This window comes from Mobula birostris, chromosome 5 (assembly GCF_030028105.1).
Source record: "Mobula birostris isolate sMobBir1 chromosome 5, sMobBir1.hap1, whole genome shotgun sequence".
NCBI classification, from domain to species: domain Eukaryota; kingdom Metazoa; phylum Chordata; class Chondrichthyes; order Myliobatiformes; family Myliobatidae; genus Mobula; species Mobula birostris.
This window is the reverse complement of record NC_092374.1, coordinates 174,462,187-174,474,007: the sequence shown is the minus strand read 5'-3', so window position 1 is coordinate 174,474,007 and position 11,821 is coordinate 174,462,187. Positions and strand designations below refer to the sequence as shown.

Sequence of the window (11,821 nt, the reverse complement as noted above, 5' to 3'; positions counted from 1 at the left end):
GGACCTCAAGATCTCTCAGATCCTCCACACTGCCAGGAGTCTTACCATTTGTATTATATTCTGTCTTCAAATTGGACCTACCAAAATAAACCACTTCACTTATCTGGGTTGAAGTCCATCTGCCACTTCTCAGCCCAATTTTGCATCCTGTCGATGTCCCACTGTAACCTCTGACAGCCACAACACTATCCACAACACCTCCAACCTTTGCGTCATCAGTAAACTTACTAACCCACCCTTCTACTTCTTCATCCAGGTCATTTATAAAAATCACAAAGGAGAGAGGTCCCAGAACAGATTCCTGCAGAACACCACTGGTTACCGACCTCCAAGCAGAATACGAACCAATACTAGTCAAAAGACCATGGCCGATAAATTCCTCCATTGATAACTATTAGGCACTAGTACACAGATTGATAGTACTGTAGAGTTATTGGTAGTGTCCTAATTTGTTCTGTTTTGCATTTAAATTCACAAATTGATATTCAGTTAAATGGTAGTTTGTCTTTTAACTATTTCCATGAAATGTTGGCTAATCGGACAGCTGTTTGATTGGGCCAAGATGTACTGGTCCCCACGTGTCCCAATTAACTGGAACCTACTGTATTGCAGGCAGAGTAGCAGTGAGTGAACAATAGTCTGACGTTGATGCTTTCTCTGTCCAGGTGCTCCAGGGATGAGTGCAGGGCTGGGGATGTGACATCTGCCGAAGACCCTTTTCGGCATGCAGCAATTACAGTGGGTCGAGTTTCTCTGGGAGGCTGGAGTTAATGAATGCTTTGACATGGCTCTTGAAGCACTTCAAGATGGTGAATGGCAGAGGCACTAGCTGTAGTCTTCATTACATTACTTGTTATTTCTCAGATACAGGGATGCTAGTGGTCTTCTTAAAACAGTCCGGGGGCCTCAGATTGAAGTAGGGAGAGGTTAGAAATATCTGCAAATGTGCAGGTAAGGGGGTGGTGAGGTGAAGGAAATGAATCAGTAAGGAGGTGGCGAGTGGAGCGACAGAGAGGTGAGGGAAGGAGAGGGGTCAGACAATCAGAGTCTGTTTCCCGGGGTGAAAGGTCAAACAGGACACAGGTTTAAAGTGCGAGAGACAAAGTTTAAAGGAGATATGTGGGCCGGTTGTTTTTCCACAGAAAGTGATGGGTCCCAGCAAGGCAAGTAGGACAGAGGCACCGGACAGACTCGTGAACAGGCAGGGAATGGAGGGATACGGAACGTGCAGGCAGGTGGAATTAGATGGATCCCATTATGGAGAACACAGACATGCTGGGCCGAAGTCTCTCCAGGGGTCAATCGGGTAATCGGCCGCTGATAATTGTACCCCGTGCCCGGTCCCTGGCGCCACCTACAGGTGCTCCTCGTTTTGGGTGGCACCTGTAGGTGCTCTCCGCAGCAAAGTGCAGATTCGGGATCTACCCGACAACAAGTGACGCTGGGCGCTGCCCTCGCTGATTGGCTGGAAGCAGCCGCAGTTTTGGGGGACTCTTGTCCAGTTTCAAAGCCTGGGAACCCCCCAACCCCTTTCCGAGACTCGGGGTGTCATCCTGCTATCCTGCTGTGGATCGGGATCAGGGTGGGGGTGTGAGGGGCGGTGTTCTGCACCCTCCTGTCCCGTTCCGACTGTACTTTCTGTTTCACTTCTGTGCCGGACACTGCCCCAGACGGCGGACGGGAAGAAGTAGACGGCGGACGGGAGAGAGTAGACGGCGGACAGCGAGATGCAGACGACATCGGGACTCACCGGCGGTTCTACCGTGCCAGTTACCACCGGGGTAGGTGTTAGGGAGCCCCAGTGCCGCGCAGAGATCGGCGATACTGGGCGGGACCCGGTGGAGTGGGGCTGTGCTGGGGACCGGGGGGTGTATGTGAGACCTAGAGGGGTTGAAACCACGGGGGAAGCGATGTTGGGGTCGCTACCAGCGGCAGGGTCCGGCACCGAGCCGGCGGGGCGAGGTCTGCCTCCTGTTCTCGGGAGGAAAACGGGCGGTGGAAGTTCACTGTGCAATTCCCTGCTGCTGAGGGAAGGATTCCCATATGCTGGCGGCGGTGACCTGCGGCACTGCTGCCGTCCCCCAGCGCCGGGGTCCCGATTCCATCCTGAGTTCGGACGCTGTCCGTCTGAAGTTTGCGCGCTCTCCCGGTGATGCGTGGATCTCACCCGGAGCTCCGGTTTCCTCCCACGTCCCAAAGACGTGCGGAATCAATCGCTGAAAATCGCCCCGTGTTGGGTTGAGGGGTGATATCTCGGGACTTGATGGGAGGAGAAGAAAGAAAAATCGCGCGGATTTGGAAGGCCAAGTTGCCTGCCCGAGGCGGTGTGGCGGGAATGCAGTCTGCTCACATCTAGACCCAACATCTTCCCCGATTCGCTCCCCACGATCCCTAGCCCACATCAGCTCGATTCCCCCAAGTCTACCCGAATGCCGCATTTACCCCCACATCTCGGTGAGACCACAGTGTGGACAGGTCACTCTGTAGTAAGTGTCCATGGTCTGGGTGAGACCACAGTGAGGACAGGTCACTCTGTAGTAAGTCCAGGGTCTGGGTGAGACCACAGTGAGGACAGGTCACTCTGTAGTAAGTCCAGGGTCAGGGTGACACCACAGTGTGGACAGGTCACTCTGTAGTAAGTCCAGGGTCTGGGTGAGACCACAGTGATGACAGGTTACTCTGTAGTAAGTAGGGTCTCTGTGAGACCACAGTGTGGACAGTTTGTGATGGTTATCTGGGACTGATGTCCTAGACACCGGGGTAGTGCAGTGAAGATTCACCACATGGGTTCACTGAATGGCTTTGCTTTTTGAGGAGTGACTGTGCCCAGATATTGGGAAAAGGAGTGGTGACCTAAATGAAAACTTCCAAAATTCCAGTGTGGACAGGTATACCTGGGAGTAAGTTCCCCTTTCCCCAGTTAGAGGAGTCTGGGTTGTCTCAGAATGAGCCAAACATAACACTGAGTTAAATCGTAAACACAAATGATTCTGCAAAATGCTGGAAATCCAGAGCAATATCCACAAAAGCTGGAAGAACTCAGCAGGTCAGACAGCATGTGTGCAAGTGAATAAATTGTTGACATCTCGAGCTGAGACCTTTCATCAGGACTGAATGAAGGGTTTCAGCCCGAAACGTCGACTGTTTTTTCCTCCCCATAGATGCTGCCTGACCTGCTGAGTTCCTCCGGCATTTTGTGTGTGTTATATTCCTCACCTCACCCTCCACATCCTTCAACACCCTCCTCCCCATCCCAGCTCACACTCTCTATTGTTCATCACCTCTGCTTCCCTCCACCTGCCCCTCCCCTCGCCCACCTCCGCTTCCCTCCCACCCTCATCTCACCCTCACCCTCTCCTCGCCTTCCCCCTCACCTTTCCACATGCATTCCTCCCACACCACTCCTTCCCCCTTGGCTTTCACCTCCTCCTCCCAAACTTTCCTGCCCCCATCCCTCACTTCTCCCCACTCCTCACCACACCCTCCCCATCCATTACCATCACTTACATTTCTCACCCCCAACCGATTTCTCCAATCTTCACCATCACCTTTGCCTCTTCTCTATCCCCCTCATCCCCATTCCCATGTCCCCTTTTTCCCTTCCACTTCTCCCTCTCCCCTAAACCATACCCTCCACTATTCCCTCTCAAACTCCTCTGTCTCTCCCTACACCCTCCCCATTTACTACCGCACCCACCATTGACTCTCTCCACCCCTCAGCTCACTCACTGCCACCCATCAGCTCTCCCCCAACCTTCATCTCCCCCCTACTCCACTACTCTCCCCCATCCCTCGGCTCTACCTCATCCCTCACCTCTCTTTCCCCAACCCACCTCTTCCTATCCACTCCGCCACTCTGTAATCTCCCCGCTAGCTTCACCTACCCCACACCCCTCCCTCAATCCCTCAGTCTCGTCTCTCCCTCCCTTGCCCCTCCCTCTCCATCTCCTCCCCCATCACCTCTCCCTGACCCATCGACTCTCCCTCTCCCTTGGTGCTCCCTTCTCCCTCATCTCTCCTTTCTACCCCATTGTCTCTCCTTCCCCTCACCTCTGTTTTACCCCCTGACCCTCCTTCCACCCCCTCACCCTTGCCTCTCCCCACCTCCGGGTGAGGGGTCCTGGGGTATGCATTGAGGGTGTGGTGGTGTGGGTTCTTGGGGGCTGCACTCAGAGGAGCAGGTGAGGGGCTTTGGGGTGAGGGGTGAAGAGGCTCCAGTCATCACCCCATGGCAATGGGTCTGGGGAGGTCTAGACACTGGGGTCGATGGGAAGCTTGGGGTAGTGTGGGTGTGGGAATTGGGTTGGCACGGGGGCAGGGGGAGTGTGGTGTTTGATCACAGTGAGGGAGGGAGATGGGGTGTGTGATCAGGTTCAGTTTACTAATTGGAGATCCGGGTGACCGTCTGCTGCGGAGTGACCATTGGGTGTGGAGCAGGGGCAGGGTGTTCGGGTGATGGGATGGGGCTTGGGTCCAGTCTGTAATTAAAGTCTAACACCAGTCTCCCCAGACCTTCACCCCCCCCACCCTAGTCCACACATTTCCCGGGTCGGGTGGGGGGGGGGTAACCCCTGGAGGAGTGAGCAGTGGGATCAGCCTGTGCCCATCTCCGAGCCCTGGACATTGGGTTTGGACTATTGGGAATACCAATCCCACTTCTTGCCCAGTATCCCACGTCATGGATCCTCCCCCCATGTGAAACAACCACCTCCCCTTGCCTCACAGGCCTGTTCCCCCCCCCCTCAACCAACAACTCCCTTGTTAACCACCCCCCACACCCCTCCCGGTCTGAGGAGGATGTGTCATCTGAAATCCCACACCCCCCAGTACAAGAAGGAGTGGGGATTACCCTGGGATGGGGGTGGGGAACTGGGCCGTGGGCAGGGAGCTCTGTGTGGGTGGGGGTCTGGGTGGCGAGGGAGGTGAGGGTTTGTGGTGAAGGTGGAGGGGATGGGCAGGCCAGTGGTGGGAGGTGGGCCGTGGATGGAGAGATGAGCGTGTGTGTCTGATGTGTGTGTCTCTCTCTCTCTCTGCTGTAGACCACAATAATGGCGGTGGAGTTCAGTGGAGGAATTGTGATCGCCTCGGACTCCCGGGTCTCGGCGGGGTAGGTTGGTCCTGACCGTCAACCTGTGACCACACTGTCTCGTGTCTGACACCGTGCCAGAGGCACTGCCCCCTCCCCGCATGACACCGTGCCCTCACCGTCGGGCTGGTCACTCGCTCAGGAACTTGGACACCACAGCACTGATCGCCCCCAGGGTGTGGTAATCACCCACATTGTCTGGTCTGGAGACCTCCCTCCCCCCTCATACTGGGGGGCAGTGTGCAGTTGCTGCCCTGATTTTGGAGCTACAACCCGATGTGTTGTTCCACGGTTGCACCGCTGACACCAGCTCCTAATGACGAGGTTGGACAGTACAGAAACATGTCGGCCCACCATGTTGCTGCTAACCATTGCTCCCGATTGTATCAGTCCGGTTTTCCAGCAGGTGGCCCCCAGCTCTCTCTGCCTTGGCGGTCTGAGTGCTGGTCCAGATATGGCGAATCCTGCCTCTCCCTAGATTTTACAATTCTGGGCCGGCTGGGTGGGATCTGAACCCCTGTCCCTGAGTGGCTGCTGAACCAGTAACTCCTGTGTGACGTGGGGAACAGCAAGACCCCAGGGACACCAGCGAGATGAACAGGCAGTCACCCGTGCCAGGTGCTGGAGGAGCCCCCAAGGGGGTGGGGGGTGTTCAAGCCTGAGTCCTGAGTCAGTAGCCCTCTGTGTGCCGCTGCCTGGGGTCCAGGCCTGCTGACTTGGAGGGGTCCCCACCAGCAGCAACGAGCACCAATCAGAGCTGCAGCTCTGAGGGAGTGCAAGGAGAGGGTCCTTGGCCAACTCAGGGAGAGGGTGTGTGTCAGTGAGGCGGGGAGGAAGTGAGGTGGGTCAACAGGGTATAGTACAGAGTGTGGGGAGAGGGTTCTGGGCAGTGTATTGTTGAAGGGATAGTGTATGCAGGGTGGAGTGTGGGAGTGGGAGGGGTCAGTTGGATGGGGTGTGGGAAGGGTCAGTAGGATGGGGTGAGGGAGGGGGAGGGGTCAGTTGGATGGGGTGAGGGAGTGGGAGGGGTCAGTTGGTTGGGGTGTCAGAGTGGGAGGGGTCAGTTGGTTGGGGTGTCAGAGTGGGAGGGGTCAGTTGGATGGGGTGTCGGAGTAGGAGGGGATCAGTAGGATGGGGTGAGGGAGTGGGAGGGGTCAGTTGGATGGGGTGTGGGAAGGGTCAGTAGGATGGGGTGAGGGAGGGGGAGGGGTCAGTAGGATGGGGTGAGGGAGTGGGAGGGGTCAGTTGGTTGGGGTGTCAGAGTGGGAGGGGTCAGTAGGATGGGGTGAGAGAGTGGGAGGGGTCAGTAGGATGGGGTGTGGGAGTGGAAGGGGTCAGTAGGATGGGGTGTGGGAGTAGGAGGGGTCAGTAGGATGGGGTGAGGGAGTGGGAGGGGTCAGTAGGATGGGATGTGGGAGTGGGAGGGGTCAGTAGGATGGGGTGAGGGAGTGGAAGGGGTCAGTAGGATGGGGTGTGGGAGTGGGAGGGGTCAGTAGGATGGGGTGAGGGAGTGGGAGGGGTCAGTACGATGGGGTGAGGGAGTGGAAGGGGTCAGTAGGGTGGGAGTGGGAGGGGTCAGTAGGATGGGGTGTGGGAGTGGGAGGGGTCAGTAGGATGGGATGAGGGAGTGACCGGGTTCCGGCAGTGTGTTGGTGAGGGGGTCAGCACGATGAAGTGTGAGGTCAGCAGGGTGAGATGCGGAAGTGGGAGTGTGTCGGGGAGGGGATGGTTCGGCAGGGTGGGGTTTGGAAATGGGAGTGTATCAGGGAGGATTATGTCACCGGGTGGGGCTTGGGAATGGGAGTGTATCCGGGAGGATTATGCCACAGGGTGGGGTATGGGATTGGGACTGTGTCACTGATGGTGTTCCCCTGCCCCCAGGGTGGTGGTGGGTAATCGTGTGATGGACAAGTTGTTGCCCTTGCACGAGCGTATCTGCTGCGCTGTGTCCGGCTCCTTAGCCGATGTCCAGGCCATCGCTGACCTCGCTTCCTACCAGCTGGAGCTGCACAGGTACCTGGTCCAACTGCTTAGAATGTGGGGGGGGGGGTGGATGGCTGGGTGGGGGGAGTCCATGTGGAGACAGTGCTGTCCAAGCAGGAACAGCAGGCTGGGAGGGCGTCCAGTCTGGGAGGAAGGTTTTCTCTCTGGGGTTGGAGGCACAGGGATGGCCCAGCCTGGGATGGGGATATGTCTGATATGCGATGGAGGGTGGGTCCTTTGACTATGGTGGGGGTCACTGCCCTGCCTGTTGACATGAGCTGTCCATCTCCTGTATACTGTATCTCCTGTTCACAGCCCACACTGTGCTCACAACGTACAGTGGGAACCGCTCCACCAGCCCGTTAATGCTACCAGAGCTTCCCTTTGATCTCTCCCCACTCCACTGTCCAGTATCTTCTACCCTGCGTTCCCGAACCTGTCACAAACTTCTGTGTTCTGGTCCTGTTGGCCCACCAACTACTAACACCCTGTCCCAAACCGGCAGGTCTCGATCCAAGCTCCCTCAGTCAACACACTCGTGTGCCTGAGCACCTTCTCATACTGAAGGACCTCTTCCCCCAACGCCGGGTCTGGGTGTACCACAGGGTCCCAGCTCCATCGATATCTCTGGGGGGTTTTCCATCTCCTGCCCTAACCACGCACTGCGCCCCTGTCCATCGATAATCACGCTGACGCTGCCTCCTGCTCTTGAAGAGTATTGTCACCATCTGTCCATCCTGGTCGCACACTCACACCCCCCTCCACCTCTGATCCTTCCCCTCCCCACCTCCGACACAGTAGTGTAGTGGTTAGCACAATGGCTTACAGCCCCAGCAACCCGTGTTCAATTCCTGCCCCTGCCTGTTAGGACTTTTCCCTGAGACTACCTGAGTTTCCAGACGTACCAGTTGCTGGGTTAATTGGTCATTGTAAATGGTCTGCGATTAGGCTGGGATTAAATTGGGGTAGTGAGGTTGCTGGGGCGGTATGGCTCGAAGGGCTGGAAGGGTCTATCCACACTGTATCGCTAAATAAATAATACATCATCCCCCACATCACTTCCACCCACATCTACAACCACAACTCTCCTTCACCCACCACTGCCACCTCACTCTCACCCCCTCCCACTCCACCCTGCCCTGCTCCAGTGGAGGTCACCGCCAACTGGGGAAAGTGTCAACTTGAGGCTCCCTACCTCGGCCGGGGCTCCAGCCACTGCGATGTGGCCGCCTGCAGCCTTCAGCCTTGCACCGTGGTCCAGCTGCAGAAACTCTGCGCCATTCCACGGGGCCTGGAGTGCAGCCCGTGAGCTGGTGAGCACTGGTGCTGTGTGCATACAATGTTACTGAGGATCTGCAGATGCCGGCTGGGCTTTGGAGGTCAGTGTCAATCCCCTGACTGCCTCCTTGTTGGGTTTCTATGAGTGTAGATCAATCAGCAGGAAGCCCAATCTCAACCCAGGGCAACAGGTTGAGACGCTCCCTAGGGGCTCCAGAGACGCAAGCTCAACCCCGACCTCCGTCTCATCCTCCATGTGGCTACCTGGGTTTCCCCAGGTGTTCCAAAGCCTCAAAGGGGTGCGGGTGGGTGGGGTAATTGGCCACTGTGCATTGTTCCCAGTGGTGTGGAATTCAGACGACTGTGGAAGTCTAGTCATTGGGTATATTTAAAGTGAAGGTTGAAAGTTCCTGATTAGTATGGGTCTAAATGGTTATGGCAGGAATGCAGGGCATTAGGGTTGAAAGGGATAACAAATCAGCCGTGACCGATGGTGCAGCAGACTAGATGGGCCAAATGGCCTAATTCTGCTCCTATGTCATATTGTCTTATGGGATGTGGGTGGTATTGGGGCTGTGGGGAGGGTAAGGTAGCATTGGTGGAAAGGTCTGGTTGGTGGCTGTCATGGAGTGGGTGGGCCAAAGGGCTTGTTTCCCATCTGACTGATGAGATTGCCCTCCCTACCCCAGTCTGGAGCTGCAGGAGGAGCCCCGGGTCCGAGCCGCTGCCTCCATGGTCAGGAACATCTGCTACAAGTACAAGGAAGAACTGCTGGCACACCTCATCGTGGCAGGGTGGGACCACAGTCACCAGGGCCAGGTAATCCCAGCCGCTGGGTGCAGTCCGTCCCCCATACCCTGCCTGGGGTCCATCCCCAGGACCTCTTGCCTGGGTAAACATGGTTTATCCCCACATAACCCCACCCACATAAATGCACTCTGACATCAGTACCCTCCCACGTAAATGCATTCTGTTCCCAGCTACACCCACCTGTGTAAAGCAGTCTGTTGTGGGGTAACGCAAACCCTGTTAACGCCATCCATCCCTGGCTAAGCCTGCCTGTGTAAACGCGACCTGTCTGTGGATATCCCCACCTACCTAATGCAGTCCATGACGATGCAGTGCCCACCCATGTAAGTGGTCTGTACAGGGTACACTGCCTGCATAAACATAAGCTTGCCCGTGTAAATGCAACTTGTCTATGGATATCTCCACCCATTTAAACACAGTCCATGACGATGCAGTCCCCACCCAAGTAATGGTCTGTCCGTTCCTCGGTACCTCGCTCATGAAAGTGCAGAATTCCACATGGTCTGTCTCTGGGTGTAGCCTTGTCCTGTGTATCCCCAATCCCTCCTGCTGATGCCTCCCCCCCAATCCTGTTGTGGGGATGCAGTTTTCGGTGTCTCCTTCCCCCGGGACGTGAGACGTAGTTGATCGTGTTGGTGCCGGACTCCAGGTGCTGGAGTTGCAGGGAGCAGTGCCGTGTCACCTTGGTTTGCGGGGAAGGGGGTCTGTTGTGGTCTGGTGTGCTGATCCTGCTCTCTGGCCCCCAGGTGTACGTCACACTGGGCGGGATGCTGGTCAGGCAGCCCTGCGCAATCGGGGGCTCTGGGAGCACCTACATCTATGGATACGTGGACGCCAATTACAGAGCTGGCATGAGCAGGGACGAGTGCAAACAGTTCGTAACTAATGGTGGGTGTACATTGGTGTGGTGGGTGTCTCCCATCCACTCCCCCATTATCTCCTCCTCCCTCCCCCATTCTCTCCTCCTCCCTCTCTCCTTCCCTCTTTCTCTCCCTATCTCCTCTCACTCCTCCTGTCCTTGTCTGCAAGGTCTGACCTCACTGGTGATTGTACTTTCTCCCTCCGTCTCTCTCGGTCTCTCTATCTCACACTACTCCCTCCCTCTCCATCGTCTGACCTCACTAACGGTGGTCTTTCTACCTCTCCCTCCCCCTGGGTTATGTTGGGGTAGGGTGTTGGTAGGCGTGTGTACTGCCCAGAGATCTCACTAACAGTAGTTTCTCTCTCTCGCTCTCTCTAATACAGCCATTGCTTTGGCCATTAGCCGGGATGGCGTGAGTGGAGGGGTGATTTTCCTCACCACCATTATGGAGAAGGGAACCGAACACCAGGTCATACTGCCCAACGAGATGCCTCGCTTCTACGATGAGTGACGCCCTGTGGTCGCCTGACGCCTGACCTGTAGCCTCCGTGTTCCAGAGCCTTGTTACCGGAAACCTGTGGCTGTTTGGGGCAGAGACGTGGCTGGGAAACGACGGGTGGAGCAGGTCTCAGTGGGTGGGGGGAAGTCACGGTTATAACCCACACCCACCCTCAGTAACATGGTCCCTGCTCACACACGCCGGGGAAACCACGCTGACCCAGTGCCAGCCCGTGTCACCCAGTGACAGCTCCCGAAGCCGCTGCAGAGCCTGGAGGCCGAGGTACAGGGTACGGACAGTGACTGGCTGTATGCTACTTTAATCAATAATAAACGATTCCTCAGTGCTGAACCTGTAACAGCCTGAACCTTGGGGAAAACAATCTGAAATGGGAGGTTGTACGACCCAGCAGTTTCAGTTTTTATTCAATCTGTGCAGATTGAGTCAGAGAGGAACACCAACACAGAACAGAAGAGCATGGGAACTGGCCCTTTGGCCCATCATCTTGTGCCTGACCAATTAGTCCAATGACTGAAACGCTTGAGCATATAGACATTAAGAAAGAGGATGTGCTGGAGCTTTTGAAGAGCATTAAGTTAGATAAGTCACCGGGACCGAATGAGATATACCCCAGGCTGCTGTGGGAAGCAAGGGAGAAGATTGATGAGCCTCTGGCAATGGTCTTTGCATCATGAATAGGGACGGGAGACGTACTGGAGGATTTGAAGGATTGCAAATGTTGTTCCCTTGCTCAAGAAAGGGAGTAGAGATGATCCAGGAAATTATGGACTTGTGAGTCTGACTTCAGTGGTGGGCAAATTGTTGGAGAAGATCCTGAGAGGCAGGATTTATGAGCATTTGGAGAGACATAATCTGATTCGGGATAATCAACATGGCTTTGTCAAGGGCAGGTCATGCCTTATGAGCCTGATTGAATTCCTTGAGGATGTAACAAAACACACTGATGAAGGTAGAATAGTGGATGTAGTTTATATGGATTTCAGTAAGGCACTTGATAAGGTTCCCCATGCAAGGCTCCTTCAGAAAGTAAGGAGGCATGGGATCGAAGGAGACCTTGCTTTGTGGATCCAGAACTGGCTTGCCCACACAAGGTAAAAAGTGGTTGTAGAGGGATCATATTCTGCATGGAGGTCGGTGACCAGTGGTGTGCCTCAGGGATCTGTTCTGGGACCCCTCGTCTTTGTGATTTTTATAAATGACTTGGATGAGGAAGTGGAGGGATGGGTTAATAAATTTGCTGATGATACAAAGGTTGGGGGTGTTGTGGATAGTGTGGAGGGTT

At 55.5% G+C, this 11,821-nt stretch overlaps 1 protein-coding gene across 1 annotated transcript; it reads left to right on the top strand.

The window, feature by feature from the left end:
- Positions 1–1,467: 1,467 nt before the first annotated feature.
- On the top strand, positions 1,468–10,869 carry LOC140198058 (proteasome subunit beta type-9-like). Its single transcript, XM_072258919.1, has 6 exons — positions 1,468–1,781; positions 5,040–5,107; positions 6,968–7,099; positions 9,037–9,166; positions 9,904–10,045; positions 10,403–10,869. Exons 1-6 carry the CDS (start codon positions 1,728–1,730, stop codon positions 10,528–10,530), a joined length of 654 nt encoding a protein of 217 aa, XP_072115020.1. The 5' UTR covers positions 1,468–1,727; the 3' UTR covers positions 10,531–10,869.
- The last annotated feature ends 952 nt before the right edge of the window (positions 10,870–11,821 follow it).